Here is a 19,823-nt window from a genome sequence, read left to right as displayed (position 1 = left end):
TTCATGCTAAAAAGAAGTGTTCTCCAAGAGGGAAATTCTTCTGGGATGAGTTAATTTATTATGTTAAATGGAAAAAAGCATGGTTACTGCCTTATAAGTTTTGCATCTTTAATAAGGTCAAATAAATACATTTCAAAATCTTACACAAAATTTACCCTTGTAATGCATTCTATGGATGTGAACAGTAAATGTGTCTTCTGTGATGTAGAGGAATCTATCGCTCATGTGATTTACGAATGTTGTGTTGTGCATGATTTTTGGATTGACCTGAGAAATCATTTTTCTAACTTTCTTAGTGTCTCATACCTGTTCACCAAAAAAGATGTTCTTTGTTATTTTTGTTATTTTTCTCATAACAACAAGTCTGTTGAATTCATTACTAATTACTTAATTCTTTCCTGTAAATTCTTTATACACAAACACAGATTTCTCAAAACTAAACCGAAGTTTAAGGTGTTTCTACTTGAATTCAACTTTCATCTTAAGTCTCTCAGAATTATAAATGACAAAAAAAAGGATCTATTTCTGCAGTATTTCGACAGCCTGATGAATGTCTAATCTTAAAGCAGAAGTAAGTGGTCCGGTCGTTTTGGCTAATGCTGCGTTCCAGGCAGGCTTTTGAAATCGTAAATTACAGCTTCAACTCACAACTTACGACTTTGTAGCGTTCCAGGCAACCCACTCGTGTTTTTCCGACCTGTTTTACCAGTGAAAGTCACTATAACGGCCACTCGTAACTTCCGACCGGTGAACTCGTACCAGATCAAACTGGTACCACTTCACGGTCAGAAAAATACGAGTTTCCTTGAACGCACCATAACAGTCCTCGTCCCTACGTCACCACATTCACGGCGTCCCTTGGCTGCACACACAGCCCTGCATGCCGTTCTCTCTCCTCATTGGATAAAAACTGTAGGATACGATAAATGTTTTCTCCTCGACTCAGAGCAGAGCAGAGTGACTGACAGACCCTGTTTCAGACCAAACACTCTATGTAAGTGATTGCTGTCGGAAGATATAACTATTTAAGACTTATATTAACACAAATATATCACTTACTTCTGCTTTAATGTTATTTCTAATGACTTTATGGATTTTTGTTAAATCAATGATTATAGTCTTTGTGTACTCTGTATTCTATGCGTGATCAATGTATGTACCCTTTTTCTTTTTTTTGTTTGTTTCTCTCTTCTAATTGTTAGGGACTGTTCGTTATTTATCATCAGTGCCACCGGAGGGATTCACAGGACTTTTTTTTTTTTTTACATGACCCCCCTGTCGGAGTCAGTAAATTTTAACATGACCCTGCATTAAGCCTTATCAAAAGATACATGACCCCCCCCCCAGCCATCGACACGTGACATCGCATCACGTAGCGCGTGACACTACATTATTTCATTTTGACAACCATGTGTGCTACTGCAACACCTTCTCATCAATCCATGCCATTTATCAGCTGTTATTAAAACCCAACTCATCAATAACAGAATCGCGATTTTGGACCAGCCCACATTACACAACAAACCATTAACAATTAATCCACACTCAAACCGAAGCAACAATAATGTGAACCATACTCAACAACAACGTATTATTACAAGGTTTACGACAGATATGACAGACAACTGTGTGTGTGTGTGTGTGTGTGTGTGTGTGTGTGTGTGTGTGTGTGTGTGTGTGTGTGTGTGTGTGTGTGTGTGTGTGTGTGTGTGTGTGTGTGTGTGCGTGTGTGTGTAAGAAAGAGAGGGAAAGAGAGAGAGAAGTAGATAAAACCAGCTAACTGTTAGCTACCGTAGCTCAGGCGTCGGTCTCCCGTCAGGTAAAAGCTGCCGTTTATTCCTCAAATGAAGCTCATTAAGTTGTTGATCCTCTCCGGTACAGTTATCCATCACTGCAGTTGAATTAGCCGCTAAACTGCTGGACGCTAAAACCGAGGGGGCGTCTGTTTGTTTACAATTCACAAAAGCAAGGTGAACGTACGTGCTGCTCAGACTATGTAGAGTTACGCAATGAGGCAGGCAGGCAGCGTAACCTCTGTACGGTACTGAAGTTAAACTCACTCATCAATAAAACACGTGCTAAGCCGCGGGCAGAGCCCTTATTGAGTTTTTGGCGAAGCGGTTAGCATCGTCGCCTGCGGTGCGGTAGACCCGGGTTCGAAACCAACTCAGGGCAGATCAGGGCAACATAAAATAACGTTGTGATTCGGGGGCCGTTACTCTCATTGTCATCAGTGCTCGCAGCTTTGAAATGTCCCGTTTTTGTTTTGTTTTTGTTTTCTGCGGGCATTGCAGTGTCCTCCAGACAAAATGTTGAATGACCCCCCCTCACTGACCTTTTTTTTTTTTGTGGACCCACCCCTCAACAAAGAATATTATGACATGACCCCCCCCCATTTTCCTCCGGTGGCCCATTCCATAAATAACGAACGGTCCCTTACTGTTTTTTTTTATTACCGTCTCACCTGATTATTACCTTGTTTCATATCTATTTTTTTGTCTAAAAACATTATTGTACTCTACTTGCTTGTCAATAAAGAAAAAAAAAGTAAACGTTTCTCTAAGTTATTCACGTTTTCTACTTTGTTTATGCCATCAAAAATGTAGAGACAAAATAATTAATTCATAATTGCTTCCAAATGTTTAAAGAGACAACAAGACCTACAGTGAACTACTAGACGCACTGAATGCATCTCCCAGTTATATATTATAATTGTATATTACTTTGTGATTGCTTATTAATTGATTATAGATGTTGGTGGGCTTCAATTTAGTTAGAGCAGACTAATTGGAAAACGTAACTTGGCTCATTACTTGATTTGCTTATTTATTTATTTATTTATTTTTTTACTTTTATCTGTCAAGGTAAAAGCTGAAATTTAACCTAGAGGTTGTTTTGCGAAGAAGAGGAACTGAGTGAAAAAGAACCACAAGATGGAGGAAAATTTTATTTATATTCTCAAGTACTTGTTACCACAGGCATTATACTACAGTGGTTGTAGTGGTAGTCTTTAGTTTTGTTCATTCTCGTCTTGATTTGTATAGTGTATACTTTTATTCTGGAGAAATCAGACCGGAAGTCTTCACCCCCTTCCGGTTGCGAACAACATGGCGGCTGACAGAGATGATAGTAAATATTTTGTGAGAGAAATTGAGAGAAACGACGGTCGTGCTCTTACAGTGAAGCAGTGCTACCTGGGAGATGTCGGCTGTGTGGTCTGGGACGCGGCCATCGTTCTTGCAAAATATTTAGAGACGAAACAATTTTACGATCCGTCCAAAGGAGTGAACGTGTGGGCCGGAAGGAGTGTGGTGGAGTTAGGAGCTGGGACAGGAGTAGTCGGTCTCATGGCAGCAACACTGGGGTGAGACTGACCACCGGGCTGGTTGTGGGTCATGCTGAATATTACTGTCATACACTTGTTATCACTGAAATTTGATTTGATTTGATTTGATTTGATTTTTATTTGTCTCAAACAAGCACATCAAAAGACAAACAATCTATGTAACAAGAAACAAAACAATAATGATACTGTGCAAGTTTGAGAAGGGGCTGAAGGAAGCAAAGCTTATCAAGTTCAGCCCCCCCTTACATTGTGATTCATGTCATACAGTAGGCTACATCTGTAGTTCCATACAATTCAGAAGATTAAAAACATATTGCTTTAATATGAAATAAGACCATGATTATAAATAAAAAGAGTAAAATTAGCTGTCAAGTTCTTTATAGCTGTCCAAGAGTGTATGTTTGTACTTACTTTTAAATTGTTTCACATTTTTATATCCTCATCTAGTCCATTCCACATTTTAACACCACAAAAATAGATGCTAAAACTTTTCAGGGTAGAATGGATGGTAGATTGTTTAAAGTTACAGTTCCCTCTTAAATCATATATGCTTTCTCTGACCACAAACATTTTTTGGATGTTTATTGGTAGCAACCTATTCCAGGCTTTAAACAAAATCTGACCTGTTTTGAATTTGACTAGGTCCTCAAATCTTAAAATACCCGATTCTAAAAACAACAGATTTGTATGATCAAGGTACCCAGCATGATGAACCATCCTTATGACTCTTTTTTGTAAAATGCAAATCTTTTGTAAAGTGCTTTTATATGCATTTCCCCATACCTCAACACAGTAAGATAAGTACGGATCAATGAGTGCATAGTACAGCATTTGAAGTGACTTCTGATCTGAAACATGTCTAGTTTTACCCAGAATTCCAATACTTCTGGATACTTTGGAGCACAAATATTTCACGTGAAATTTCCAGCAGAGCTTGTGATCTATTAAGACACCAAGGAACTTACTTTCGTAGACTCTTTCAATTTCCACATTTTCAATTTTCAAACATACCTCTTGCTTAATTGGACGATTTCCGAATATCATGAACATGTCTGTAGTCCTTTGCTTTATTTCCATTTATTGGTTAAAAACTAATAACTGAGACAAAGCCAAAATATGGCTTTCATTACTTAATCTTAATCTCTCTTCATCCTAGAGCTGAAGTTACAGTGACAGACCTGGAGGAGTTACAGACCCTCCTGAAAGTCAACATCCATGAAAACCAAGCACTTATCAGCAGTGGATCCATAACTGCCAAGGTACTGAAATGGTTTGTACTAATATTTCCTATTTTATATACCGTTGGATTGCATTTCAGTCATATTTCCAAACTGCATTGCTTGTATGCTGTTATTAGACATTTCCAAATGTTAACTGTTTGACTGCTATCTCTCTTAAAGGGGTAACGACGTGTCTGAGTTCTCCCCCCTCCCACATTACGTCCTTATGGCAGACTGCATCTATTATGAACAGGTATTTTGCAACACTTTCCTGAGAAACTCGACGCTTTGTTAGTTGCACAATTATTATCATTCGAAAACGAGAACAAACGAAGAAGTGCAGTGTTGTGTCTCTCGCTGTGACTCATCACTTGTTTCCACACAGTCAATTGTTCCACTGGTGGAGTGTTTGAAGATGCTCTCCGGACCAGAGACCTGCATTATCTGCTGCTATGAGCAACGCACCGAGGGTGTCAACCCAAAAGTGGAACAGCAGTTTTTTGAAGTGAGAACCCAACAGCTCGTCAATACCTGCAAAAATACATTTCAACTGCATTACAAGAAGTTGGCATATTTAACATGACCTCTTTGTGAATCATTGTGGTCTGTTGTGTTATCTTGTAGCTGTTGAAACAACACTTCTGCTGTGAGGAGATCCCTTCAGACAAACAAGACCCAGAGTTCAGCAGTCCAGACATCCACATCCTGCACATCCGAAGAAAAGTCTTAAGTTAGTGCGGTAACATTTGTGCGTCCCGTAATCAAATATTCTATGCTGATGTTGCAGTTATTAAGTGAACTGTGTTATTTTTTAAACATTTTTCTAACAAACATGTTTTGTAATATATCAGTAAATACTGTCCTGGAATGTGATTCAATATTAAAAAAGTATTTTAAAAGTTAACCTATTGTAAGATTTTTTTTTATTCACACAGTAGTGTTTCTGGTCTGTAACTGCATGGCTGTGAAGGGACAGCAGGTGGCAGCCGTGTATATAAATATTGGCTGATAGGATGAGCTGCTGTCAGTGCTTTTCCCATTTCTATGAATGAGCTATGTAAATTCAGACATTGCCCATCTGGAGCACTAGGGGGCAATACTTGCTTAAAATAAAAAACGTTTTTAGCAGTCTAAATGTTTAGTCTGTGCAATAAAACTGCAATTAGACTAATCTGAGGGCCACCCTTTTATCTTAGAACTAAGTATGAAGTCAAATTGACTAGTCTGTTTTATTATTACATCTATTTATTATAATTTACTGCTTCACAAGAGACGGGAAAATAAATCACGATCAAAATTCTTAATCCATATGTTTACGAAGCTTATTCACTTTAAAATTGAAGGCAGCATTGTTTATGTTAGTCTTTGCCCTCCATGCGGGGGGAATTCCACCACAAGCCCCAGATTAGCTGGAAGATTATGGCTCTTTTTCAGGCATAAACCATGAAGTACGCCCCATACTCCCACAGGCATGCAGGGGCCCCTCAGCCTTTCATGCTGCTGTCTGTTTACACAGTGGAGCTGGAGTGTAATGAGCAGGGTGGCCTCCAACGTGCAGACCAAATAAAAATGTTAATGCTGAAGTTGGCAGGGTGGGGTTAACACCGAAGGTCCCATTAAGCACTTGAATCACTTTATAGAAGAATACAATAGGAACCAACCTTGATTATAATTTAAAGCAGTGTGATGCTCATCCTTGTATTTCTCTATTGGGAACCAGAGGTGCAAAGCTAATTTGCTTGTATGAAATATGCTGAAGGTGCAAGGAACAACTGTGGTGGCATATTGGCTCTGACCTATTAACATTGCTGAATTTAATGGCTAAAAAAACAGAAACAAGTATCTCTTCATGAAGCAGTTTCCGCTGCTTTCACTTCCCTTTACTGTTGTAAATATAGCTAAATAGCATGAAATCATTGATCAAACAATAGAGCTTTCAGGAAATCTGTTCTTTTCTAAAAACATATTCACGCATTACTTCCTCTCCAGACTATTTCATTATAAAGATTTATTATTGACCAATATGCCAACAGTGATTGTGAAATGTTGAATGGAGAAGGACTCGGGTGTGGCTGTTGAATCACAGTTCTGGCTGCTGAACTCCTCTAGGCCTTGGTCAACGATAATGTCTATCACAAGAAGAACAGAGTGAGATTAATTGCCTTTTTTTTTTTTTTAAACAATTACTATAAATAACTACAGCTGCTCATTTAAGATAATCGCTCCCTGTGGTCCTCCCCTGCCCTCTCACTTCTGCCCAGGGCAGCTGGATGGCTACTCTCAGAATCAGCCCACTATTGAGGTCTCCTTTGGCATTCACCATGATATGTTCAGCTAATTAATTTGACTTAGTGCTGGTATTAAATCCATGTCTTCCTGCATGGTGGGGACAGGACCCAGAGGGGTTATGGGGAAGATTAGAGGGGTCGAAGGGAGTGCCACTTTTCCACAGCAACATTTTTATCCTCCTGCCTACTCATGGCCCTGGCACTCAAATCCTTAAGAATCTATTTTTCCAGTCTCTCTGGTGTTCTCTCCTCTTTAAATGTTCACCAAAAATAATTTAAATTATGTAGTTATAGTCTTCTTGTGGTTGGCTAATTAGGCTAGCACTACAGGGGAATACAGGGAGGCTCACAGTAAATGAGGGCGCCCGACAGTGAAGCAGTGGTGTCTCTGTAATCTATTATCATATACGTATACACTACAGCTGATTCAGGTAACCGTAAACATTCATTACTTAACATGTGGTGTGTGGGGTGCACACACACACACCTAGACAGAATGGGGGCATGTTCTGCCAACAGATGGTGCTAAAAGTGGAAATAACTTACCTGTGTGGAAAACCTGCAGTAACAATGACACAGTTCCAGCTCCTCATGAATAAATGAACACAGTTGTAAGGTGTGTTAACAGGAGCACTGCCTGTTCATTAATGATGATTATTACTTTTATTGCCCGTGTACAAGCTGTAACTCCAGTTAAAACATCACCTGCATGCGGCACGCCGTCCATGATCCACTCGTATCCCCCCCAGCTTCCTTTTTAAACAAAATAACATGAGGCAGCAGTGCAGCGCCCCTCCAGACCAGATGGGTGGAGGGGAGTCTGACTTCCAGCAGCCTGTGTGTGTGTGGTGTGCTCCACTCTGCTGCATCACAGCCAAGTGACACAGAGGATCCATTGTGTCACCATCATCTTCACACTGCCTGGAGCCAAGAGACACTGTTCCAGAAAGGAAGACTCATTTTCTCACTAACTATTAGGGAGTGGCTCAAGAATAGACATCAAACTGGGCTGATTAAATATAGAAGACGGGCTGCAATAAATGTGTGACTGCTCTGATCCTGCAAAGGTGCCCCCTCCCCACCTCCCCTCCCCTCCCTCCTTCTCCTTTTCCACACACAGATCACTCTTCTCTCTTTCACATGACAAAACTCAGCCTATTGAACTTCACGCTCTGCAAAAGAGACAACAGGCCAACAGAGCTGATGCATTCCGAAAAAAAACCCTATAGCAAGCATGTGAGTTGTGTTGTTTTGCAGCTCCCTATCCTTCCTCTCCAATCATGAGCCGCAACAACGCTAATAAATCACTGGCAACTGTCAGTCAGTGGGTTTGAGAGCACAGGGGTGGTGCGGTGCCAGCGAAGCAAAGCCTGACAGGACAACTAGCTTATAGAAAACACAATGCTGGCTCCACCCTCAGCCCCACACGCCCCCACTCACCCCCTCCGCCCCGCCCCCCCCTGCAGGGGAACAGGAGGAGGGCGGGGGTGCTGTTAAGACAGCTGTGCTGCAGTTGAGTGGGGACACAAACCCAGCACTGTGAGAATATTGTGCACACTTGGCCCCGTCTTCCATCCCCCTCGACTAAATTATATCATCCACTGAGAGAAGCCTGCCCTGTTTTTGTTGCAATAGAATTTAAGTAATGACATTTGACAATCAAACAACACAAACACTGACTACTCCTATTGTTCTTTGTAGGTGTGTTAGCTTTAAAACTGTTTGTGTATATTACGCTGGTGACTTCAATACAAAATCTAATAGTGTATTGATCCATTGCTTGGATTACCACAGGTTTTGTGGAGACTAGACTCTCTGTGGCTGCTGTCCCTTCAGGATTCTAGTGCAATGATGTATTTGTCATCATTACGATATGTGGTGGCCCAGCACCAAGGGGAGAACTGCAGAGGGGGGGAGCGGAGCAGCATGTGTGTGTGTGTATGTATCGTTTTCCTGAGTCATTACCTCCCTGTAGTCTGATTATGAAGTGTGTGTGTGTGTGTGTGAGCAGAAGCACCTGACTCTTCATACTAGATCTCTTCCCAAGATTGCATCCCTAACCCAGAACTGTTGTCTAATCCGGGCGCACTGTCACTTGAAACACTGATTCCTCTGTAATTACAGCGATCGTGTCAGATACACGGATGTAGTCAGTCTTGGAGCGTGACAGTGCGATTGCAAGCTGCTGAGGGAGGCCTTTGAGGTCGCTTCGCATGGGTCTTCATCATTCTGTCAGTCAGCGTGCGGATACAGTGAGTGGATCCATGTGGCTGGTGCTGGATACTGCTGCCGGGTGCACTCTGTGTTCCTGTGAGTGCAGGAGAGGTTTAGTAAATGCCAAACTACAGATGCCACATGGCTGAGGTCAGTGGTCTGTGTACTGTATAAATAAGCTTTGGGCAAATACAGTGAACAAACAAATGATCTCATCAACATCCATTGATTCCTTTTTTTTTTGCTTCAGGAACAGATGCAGGTAGATTTCCTAGAAAAAGAAAAGAAAAGAAAAGACACCTATCTGCGTCTGTGTATGTGAAACCAAAAAAAGACCCAAGAGAACTCTAACTGCAGCACCAGCTACAATGCCAGCCCCTCCCTTCCCCTTCACTGTGGCATTGCTTACATCTGAAGGTAAGATGGTTAACATTCAATTCAGCCGCCATCCACTTTGCAATGTGTGTTACAGCTGGAAAAACACAGCGTATGAGTCCGGGGACAAACTGGTTCACACTCTCACACAGCTGTGTCAGACATCCTGTAATCCTCAAGAGGAACCATGTGAACAAATTTCAGGTTTTCACATAATGGAACATAAACAGACGCCCCGAGGCTTCAGCAATAGTAATGGGACTTCGATTGGATGGTTTTTAAAGTGGGAAAAACAAACTTGATTATCGACCGCTGAGACTGTAATGATTAGTGGCTTAAATTATGTAATTAATGCTTTGTACGAGCGCTTTATCAAACCATTAAAAAACAAATCGGTTGTGTCATGTGGACCTCTAACACTTCATAATAATTTTATGGTTCTCTGAATTTGTAATTTCACCACAGCAAGCAACCTTCAGATGCAGATATGAATGGAATGCATGTTGGACCAGTGCCCAGAGTGCACCTTGGACTTCACAGCCTCACATTTTCAACCTTATCTAACTGGTCCAAGCCACAGTGAAGCGCCCATTAAAACCCACAACTCCTACTTAGATTGTGTATGTAAAAGCTGCTCTTAAACATATGCAATCAGACTAAACTAAAGTCACCCACTAACATGGCATGGACAGAAATGTGTGTATCTGTATCAGTGTACCCAGAGGTGTAACTGTAACCTCACAGGAAACCCTCCCCCAGAAAAAAACTTCCGGACCTGTTTTTATACCGAGCTCTGTGTGAGTTCATTACCAACGACTACTGAAGGTGCAGAGGAATTCACCAGAAGACTGAGACAAGGAGAAAAGGTTTTGTAACCAAAGAATCTGTTTCACTGTCCTTGGGGACAAGCAGCTACTGATCCTGAACTGAGCTGTGTGAACTGTGGCTAAGAGTAGGTGTTCCCTCCTACCATTTAGCAGATAAATAAACCGCTTTAATAACGGTGTTCGCCTTATGCGCCCAGGAGTATCTGTGTCTGCATGCATCACAAATCCTACAGTAATTATCGTGCTGGGTGTGGCTGCTGAACAGGAGGCCAGCATTAAGCCAGCGATGACTGTATATTCACAAGCCACAGTCAGAAGTGAGTATTATCTTGGTGCTATACCTGCGCAAACTCAAGTTGAGAGGAAATGAAGAATGAAGAAAAAAAAAACACACCCATGGAAACCACAAACATAATTCAGGCTGGGTTTGTAGGCATGTCAGGAGTGCAGCTGTAACGCCACTCACCAAGAGATATCCCTGCGCTGCTTCAAGTGTTTGTCAAATTGACTAATGACGGGCGAGCCACTATTGCAACAAGGTGGAAAAAGAAAAAAGAAAAAGGTGTGCTCCACTAGTACACAGCTACACAGATATTAGATCCTTTTTCGATTTCACTCCACTCTTCTTCTTTTCCATGCTGAACAGAGGAACTGAATGAATGGAAACTTGTAGCAAAGTCAGCCACCTATGTGATACCAAAAACACCAGGCCATACTGGCAGAGCTCCCATCAGGCGGTTGTCATGGGGACTGCCCCAACAAAACAGGCGCACTGGCCGGGCTAAGACAAATCTGTCATACACATTCTTGTGCAAACCACTGAAAAGTGTTTAAGCACTTTGCCTTCTTGTTTTGTGAATCATGACACAAGTGAATTAGGAGGAACAAGTGCTTAATACCCTGCCAGCGGCACTAGTAGGATGCATTAAGAACCTGTTGCTTTGGTATTTTAACCCCATCTTTGCAAAATGCTGCACAGTCTAAATGTGAAACTCATTACACAAAGCACCTACTACTACCGAGCTATGACCTGAAACCTTTTTTTTTTCTCTTCCTCTATCCTCTCAGGAAGTGTAAGGCATTCCAGCCGAGCACAGAGGGAGTTGACAGAAGGGCCAGGAGGTCTCATCTTTACAGAGGAGAGGTCATAAAAACTTGCTTACAAATCTCTGTCCTTGCCCCAGGGGCCTCACCGTTACCAATAAAGCTGCGAGGATCATATGGTTGTAATGAAGTAGTGGGGACCAGAGTGGCCATTACAGCCCAATTAAACTGCCATCGGTGTCTAATGTAGGCCCTTGACCCAGCTCTTGCTGACAGCGAGTATTTACAAACACACTGAAGCCTGGATAGCTTCTCCACTTGCAGCGTCTGATAAGTTTGATGATTTTCTTTTTTATGAAGTAGTAAAATCACAGCTGCATGAGGTGTGTGGGTTGTGTGAAACATCTTCTGTTGCTGCAGAGTCATATCTGTCTATGTCACCTGACCTGTCTGACGGAAACCTCTGTGGTGCTAAAGCAAACATCCTGAGGCCTCCACACACAGCAACTTGCTAAGCACCAGATTTTTCCACACACACACCAAATGCCACCAAGATTAAAACAGCCAAACGTCTGTGGATGCAGACGCATGTACACACACACACACACACAGGGATACAGTGTCCGATCGTCAGTGAATGCAGCAAATTGTCTAGCTTGCATGCTGGAGAGAGGAGGAAGTGAATCCCTTTCTTTTAAAAAAAAGCAAACAAACGCTGTGCTTTTTGAACAGTTCGCACAAGTGCCAGTTTCTCTGTTGATGTGAGAAGGACACAGTGCCATTCAGTATCCTGGGCAGAAAAAAAAAACCCTTGGAAATCTGTGGAATAATACTAACTAATCTTTTGTAGCCCTAAACACCAGTAGTCAGACCACTTGTCACCATCAATCCTGTCTTTGTCACAAGTGAAAACACTGTTGTTAATCAGCTTTAATCGAAACTAAAACATTCTTCCACTGTGAGTCAGTGGGTACTGCACAGTGCACTTACATATTCAAGTCAACAGTTAAAGTGTTTCACTCAAATACCAAATAATTAAAAAAAACAACTTTACTTTTGCAATAAATATGTGATGCAGTTATGCAGACTAAAATTTAGAAGAAATAACTGTTATAGTAGCAAAAAATTAATGAGCCAAGTGTTTTAACAAAATCGAAAAGAGGAAAAAACACCCTGAAGTGATCACACTAACATATTGCATTCAGTATGAAGTCATAAGTATAACCTAATTATGCATTTGTCATGCACACATTAACATCGCTGTGATGTGATGTGAGAAGTGTTCCCATTAGCAGTTGGCATTAGGTACCTCATATGCCCTTATAGCAATCTATTATTTAATCTAATTAGAGCATGAGGACGTTTTAACCCGTATGCATTTTCTTTCACATTTTCGACTCCAGCCTTGCCCTCGCCTTAGTCAGCTTGAACAGACTCCAGACTCATTGAACAAAAACAACCAAGACTTGTTTTTTAATACAAAAGTCTCCAACCAAAAGCAAACTCAGGAAGTTACAGCCGGCAGCTCAGCATCAACTCAATAATGGCTCACAACCAACACGCAACTTTCAAAAAGAATTCACAGTTCAGCTGTATATCTCCGCTGCTGCTCCAACTCTCATGCAAACTATCATGTGGCTCTGTTGTTGTTCCAGCAGTTGGACTTCCTGTTTTGTACATTTTCCCATTTACTGGCAAAGGAACTGAGGGTGGACATAAACCCTTTATGAAGAGTCTGCCCAAGAGCACTAAAACCAAGAATTTTAACACTCAAGTCCTCTTTGAACCATTAGCATTACCGAGTCTTTCCCATAGCTTGAATCACTCTAAACTTTTTAAGTTAAGCTACTCTGAAATACTAAAAGAGAAATGGTTTGATTGCTCACAGGCCATAGGCTATGAAAACTAACTTTGATCCTTGAAAAAACAGAGACATAACAGATTTAAAATCACTTTTTTAATAAGACATTACAATGACATTGTTCTGTACATGGTTCCCCCAGTCAAAATAGGAGTAAGAGCTGCACCACAAGGTGTCAATCAACATTTCACCAGTAAACAGCTCCCTCTGACTGCACGACAGATGGACTCTGATGTAGGGTTACTGTACTTTCGTACTCATGCTACAGATATAGGCTATCATATAATGTCCCAATACTGAGACTAATCAACTGTGATATCAGATTGAGAGAGCTCAGAGCTGAATGACATTCCTTTGGAGAGATTGAGTCGACTGACAACGTGTTACCCAAAATTAAAAATGCATCCAAACAAGCATGTTTAAGAGTTACTGGAGGCCTATTTGTTGAGTATTGAGCACAATTAGGTATCAAGACATGACACAAAAGGTCAATCAGTTAACTATAACCCACATAAGGGGATTGGGAGGGGGGGGTAACAAAATGTGTCTGAAGTCATTTTTTTCTCTGATGTCAAGACTGATGACAATGAAATGTAAGCTATGATGATTTTTTTTCTTTTTTCTTTGCTGCAGTCAATACCATTAAGAAGAAATACTTGTCATCACAGTACTGTGTTAAAACAAATGTCAAAGTCCTTCCAAGTAGACTTACATGACATTAAAGACCCCACCTTAGAAGAAAAAGATTACGATCCAAGTTCAATGCAACAGAGACTGAAGAACCTTGAAACAAGCTGTAGTCCAAGAATGAAGATAAAAACTTTAGCTTCATTAGAAAAATCATACAAAACAGGAAAAAGAATAGGCAAAGGCGGTGAACTCTGTGGCGTTAACATTTGGACCAATTAATTCCATATTCATCAAGCAAGCCCCAAAATAATGAATGTGATATAGGCCTGCTACAGAGTACAAGCAAACTTGAAGCCAGAAAACCCAGTTGAAGTTAAATTAGTCATGGAGTAAAGGTAGTATTAAAAATAAATGGGAAATAATCAACTTTTTTCTGAACCATATTCATTCGAGAAGTTATTTGTTACTTGCAACATTATTATAGTTTTGACCTAAAACAGTCAGCACTCAATCATTAAGATTTGTAATTAGAGGTTAGCCATGTCAAGCCCTCATACAGTCCATCACCTGTAGTTGCACAGGAGGGCTGAACATACCAATTCCTATCTCTGATGCGGGTCAATCCGAGCTTCTCTTGGATTTCATGTGGCTTCATGGCATCCGGAAGGTCTTGCTTATTGGCGAATATCAAGATGATGGCATCTCTCATCTCCCGGTCATTAATGATGCGGTGAAGTTCCTGCCTCGCTTCGTCGATGCGATCCCTGTCCGCGCAATCCACCACGAAAATTAACCCCTGGGTGCCCGTGTAGTAGTGTCGCCACAGAGGACGAATCTTATCCTGGCCTCCAACATCCCAGACGTTGAACTTGACGTTTTTGTAGGTGACAGTCTCCACATTGAAGCCGACTGTGGGGATTGTGGTGACAGACTGTCCGAGTTTCAGTTTATAAAGGATTGTTGTCTTTCCAGCAGCATCAAGTCCGAGCATTAATATTCTCATCTCCTTGTTGCCAAATATCTTTGAAAGCATTTTCCCCATTTTGAACTCTTGTGCATAAATACTTAGCTCCTACTGAGAAAAAAAAAAGTGTCTGATACCGTGCTGATGATTATTCACTTTAACACTACCTTCAGCTTGATTAAGAGCTTACTTATGAAAACATGACCCCCTGAAGAGCATCTGTGGGGGGAAAAAGTCAAAAACGCATACTCACGTTAAAACCTAACAGTACTTTCAGGAGTTTTTTTGTTTTTTTTTGCAAGTCTGTGCGTCAGGATCCCGTGAAGTGCAGGGGCATTTACGTTCAGAGTATCACAATGTTTTCAGGCCCTACACACAACAACATGGCACGGTTAAACTAACAACTCGGACAGCAGCTGTTGCCTGACGTTCATCGTGTTGCCCAAATCGACATAAAGCTGCCCGACAAAAAACAGGCCGTAACCATTCAATACTGCACAGAGTAGACACTGTATGTGTAAGGCCCCGGAAAAAGCCGCGGTACTTGTGAATTCCTTCTGGCGTTTGTCTGGCGGTCCTCCTCGCCGGCTGCGCCCTTGTTCTCTTCACCGCTACCGGAGCAGCTTTCTGCGGTTATTCCATCAAGCGTTCCCGCCGGGTACCTTCACCGCGCTGGGGACAGGGGACGACTTCGTGGCGAGAGAAAAAAAAAATCCTCGGTGACTCAGCAACACATGTATCCACTCATGAAACTCCACTGCTTGTCCCCCTGAAAGAGATTTAGAAGGAGGGTCAGGCATGCCAAATTAGCAAGCTACTGCTCATGGCTGCTAAAGACATGAGCTAGTGCGGCTAACATGAGCTAGCAGCTGGTTGCCTAGCAAGCTAGCCGCGAGCTACCTTAGCCGTTACAAGTTAATCATATCTGGGTAGAGAAATACCAGCCACGGTGACGAACTGTTTGGCTCGCCGCCTTTTTCTGGTGAACACTTAATTGAAAAACACGAGATTTACCTCCTATCTCCCCCCTCCTGTCTCGATAAATCCACCCAGCTCCCGTCTTTCTCCTGTAAGTCGAGCTGGTCGCAGTGCTGCTGCTGCTACACCGGAAAGGTGTGGAGCTGCATTAACCGCCACTTCCTCCCGTCGACTTCATTCAGCTGCTGCTGCTGCTGCCGAGCTCTGCTGCTTTCACTGTCTGGGGCATAACGCAACTCACACGCTGAACAAAGAAACACATAGAAACTGTCATGAAACACAATGTAAAATCTCTTTAAAACATGCGTCCCGTTATTAGTTATTGTAATACATAACAGCAAGTAAAATTCAAATGCAACGTTAATACTTTAACCTTATAACTGCGTCCGCTAATGACGTTAGTCGGCGGTTTTATTTCAGGGGCAACTGGCCGTTTAAACATGAAAACGTGTTTTATTTTGTATAAATGAAAAGGCGTTGCTTTGGTTATATTTCAGTATCTAATGTTCTCATCTGTTATGTCTAAACGATTCTCTGTGAGTGTGAATACAAAGGGTAATACCGCCCTCTTGTGGTAGTTACAGGCTACCATAGTTCTCATTCTCAGGTAAGATCTCAAATAATTTTGTCTGCTTTATATCTTGATGAATCGTTGCTGTGGTGCAGGATTATCTCACCCAGTCCAATTTTGTTGCTGCCAGCATATAAGCAAGCTCTTTTGCTAACATTATTGGGTATCAAGATGAACCATTCAACCCTTTACAAAACGGTGATGTGGTTGTGCACATTCAGGAAATAGCCTAACTATTTATATATTATGCAATGGGATAAATAATAAATACTGGATAAATATATACAGTGGGTACGGAAAGCACCCAGACCCCTTCAAATTCTCCACTCCCCGTTTCATTGCAGCCATCCGCCAAAACCAAAAAAGTTCATTTTATTTCTCATCAATGTACACCCAGCACCCCATCTTGACAGAAAAAAAACAGAAATGCAGAAACCCTTGCAAATTCATTAAAAAAGAAAAACCGAAATATCACATGGTCATAAGTACTCAGACCCCCTGCTCAGTATTGAGTAGAAACACCCTTTTGAGCTAGTACAGCCATGAGTCTTCTTGGGAATGATGCAACAAGTTTTTCACACATTCAAACTAGGAAGAAATAACTATTTACCCCAAATTATGAAAAGACCATATCTTGACATATCTCCATGTTGGTATGCTCTTCCTTCTTGTGCCTTTCTTGCTGACTGAGCCTGCAGAGGTAGGGTGGAGCTGTTGGCTACTGTCTGGAGCCTGATTTGTCATAAATTCTAGAGATTTCAAAGAGTGGAGAAGTGAAGTGAAGAATATCCACAGCCTCAAACAGAATGATGCATTGTGGATATAATAGTTTAATGTTTCACAATTTGTAATTACCATTTTAATTTTTAAGCTGTTGGATACTACTATAGGAACAGTAGGCCTACATTTGATTTTACTTAATATAGTTATATAGTAAGATTAAACTGAACAAGGGTTATAGCACCATGCTTTATTAAAATACATTTTGTTTCCCACATATCACACAAGTTTTCATCATGTGAACTGAATGTTTATGGGGTGGTGCTCATACCTGACTGAACCCCCGAGGCTTCATGTCATATGACAGATGGGTGTCACAGGTTTGACATTTATGAGTTCATGCAACCATGTAACAGCCTGCGAATAACCAAAGCAAATAAGCGAATAACCAACCTCCAAATTCAGCATTTGGAGACACTATTTAACACTGATGGAGAAAAAATAATTTAACATGAACAGAGTTATTTTGTATTCTATCATTCAAGAAGTTTGCAGAATAAAGTGGCGCAACATGCATCATGACATGATCATGAACATACTTGTCCCAGATACTCACCCTTATGTGACTAATCTGTGTATTTGGCCGCAGTTTTTTGTAGCCTGAATGTTATATGTGTGCTGAGCTGCTTTGGCCTCTCTGGGGAGCCATTGTCATCGTGTTGCACTTTGACTGGAAAGACAAGTTTAAACTTGACTTTAGCTTATATTTCACCTCCCCTCTAACTATTTGCACAGAGCAAGCAGAAACGGGTGTGCTTGGCTACCATCTTATTCTTCCTGCACACGTACAGTAGTCTTGTTTTTACTAAGTGACAACCCAACAGGTTATACAGTAACTGCACCAGTCATTGTCATTATAGTTATCATAGTGTGTCAGCTATCCTCACGTTTACAAAATACCATTACTTCAGTCAAAATCTTGTTGGATTTCTTCATATCTCAACCTGTTAATGTTTTGATGCCATGATTCAAGAGGCCAAACCAAATTCTTCAGGGCCAAACATGTTTTTGGGGCAAACAAATGTTTGCCTTGTTATAGCAGGAAAAGCAGAGGTGAAAGTACTGTTTATTTGGCTCTGTTCCATTTATACGCCTACACGGTTCTGAGAAAACATTTCCTCATGGGTGAAAGCACCTGTATGAACTACTAGTTTTGTAGTGCTCTGTTGTTTGTATAATGTTTTCATTAAATCCCTTCATTTTTGTAGACTTTTTTTTTTTAACAAAACTGCTGTTTTCCCAGTTGATCCTCTTTCAATAATCCATTCCACAATGACATATTGAAAACATAATTTTTGAATTTTATTTCGCAAATTTATTGAAAACTCAGAAACTGAAATCGATCTGTTACAACAATATTCAGAACTTTAATAAAGTACTTTGTAAAAGCTCATTTAGCAGCAAATGCAGCAGCTTCAAGTCTTGGCACAACTCAGTTCTCACAAGTCATTCCAGCAAATCTTCTCAGGCTTATAATAAGCTAACTGAATGAAGGCATGTTTGTCAATTTTTTTGTGGTCTGAACCTTTTAAAATTCTCTTTAGAATAAAGCTGCGTTCACACCGGACCGATACGTTTTAGGTCAGTGGAACATGTTTCAGTAAGTATGTTCGTATTTTATTGTGTAGAAATTGTGAAGAATGCTGAATTCTTTGAACTTCTATCTTAAATTTGATTATTATTGGGGATACACTCCTTTGTGGTTAATGATGTCACTAATCACCAATTGTATGTCAAAATGAAGGATTAGGGGTTTCATTGTAGTTGCCAAGTCCATATTAATTTCCACTTTTTACATGCTACAAGCATGTCTTACTGTACCAGCTAAACAGGTGTCTGTTTTGGCAGCATGTTGTTTGTCCCAGGATGCATTGTAAAAACACCAGCACACATTCCTTGGCATAAATAAACGTTCCTTTTGCACCAATGAAGCAAGATAGTCTGATACAACCGTACAAGTGAGAAAATCCAGTCAACCTCTGTTCTTTATTGTAGAGCGCAACTTAATCACGCTGTAAAATGTGATAATGAATGTTAAATCAGCTCATTTTATATCTAAAACAAATGTAATCAAAGCTTTGGAGGTTTGTTCACATCTTAAACCTACCTTTAACTCCTCTTTGACTTCCTGCATAATTATGGACAATAGACCCAAAAAATTGGACACAAATTGGACATGAATAAAGTTTTAAGACCCATCATCTTGAAAGGTGAGGATATATCCACTTGTCTTTGCTGTCCCTAAGGTTGCCTAAGTCAATTACCTATATCAAGTTTAATTGTGACTTGAAGCTGTAATTTACGATTTCAAAAACCTGCCTGGAACGCAGCATTAGCGAAAACGACCGGATCACTCACTTCTGCTTTAAGTGACTTTTCTCATTTTCTCATTTTGTATTGCACTAGAAACTGAACACGATATTGATATATTTTCTTAACATGCAGCAAACTCTCCCACCATAATATTTTCTCTGTGACCACCTTTTTTTTGTGAGGAAAGCGTGGACAACCACTTAAAGTCTCTGTCATGTTTCTTTTCACCTGCTTTGAGGAGCTTGATAAGTGACCTGCATGTACATTAGTTTTGTCTGCCAAGATTCTGGCTCATTGTGAATAGCTCTGACCTGCTGGATGGAAAAGGAACCAAATCCTGCAGCTCAGTCTCTTTACAGTACACACCCATTAGATAAGACTTCCTTTCAGGGTTAGGGTTACTGGAAAGTGA

At 40.8% G+C, this 19,823-nt stretch overlaps 2 protein-coding genes across 3 annotated transcripts; one reads left to right on the top strand and one right to left on the bottom strand.

Annotated features, from left to right (window-relative positions):
- The first annotated feature begins 3,093 nt into the window (after positions 1-3,093).
- vcpkmt (valosin containing protein lysine (K) methyltransferase) lies at positions 3,094-5,735 on the top strand. The gene is made up of 5 exons (XM_085767774.1): positions 3,094-3,364; positions 4,503-4,616; positions 4,747-4,819; positions 4,952-5,071; positions 5,191-5,735. Exons 1-5 carry the CDS (start codon positions 3,108-3,110, stop codon positions 5,299-5,301), a joined length of 675 nt encoding a protein of 224 aa, XP_085623900.1. The 5' UTR covers positions 3,094-3,107; the 3' UTR covers positions 5,302-5,735.
- Positions 5,736-13,256: 7,521 nt separating this feature from the next.
- Positions 13,257-16,255, bottom strand: arf6b (ADP-ribosylation factor 6b). 2 transcript variants are annotated; one of them, XR_015034765.1, is made up of 3 exons: positions 16,115-16,255; positions 15,784-15,983; positions 13,257-15,538 (listed from the first exon to the last, which is right to left on the bottom strand). XR_015034765.1 is itself a non-coding variant. In XM_085768098.1 (2 exons), the coding sequence occupies exon 2, from the start codon at positions 14,845-14,847 to the stop codon at positions 14,320-14,322; it is 528 nt and encodes a 175-aa protein (XP_085624224.1). In that variant the 5' UTR covers positions 14,848-15,538; positions 15,784-15,886; the 3' UTR covers positions 13,257-14,319. The 2 variants fall into 2 exon arrangements, 1 of the variants encoding a protein (XP_085624224.1); XM_085768098.1 differs by lacking the exon at positions 16,115-16,255 and having other exon boundaries at positions 15,784-15,886.
- Positions 16,256-19,823: the final 3,568 nt, after the last annotated feature.

Source organism: Trachurus japonicus, chromosome 22 (assembly GCF_045865225.1).
Source record: "Trachurus japonicus isolate A0001 chromosome 22, Traja_1.0".
NCBI classification, from domain to species: domain Eukaryota; kingdom Metazoa; phylum Chordata; class Actinopteri; order Carangiformes; family Carangidae; genus Trachurus; species Trachurus japonicus.
This window is presented reverse-complemented; position numbering and strand designations above follow the sequence as displayed.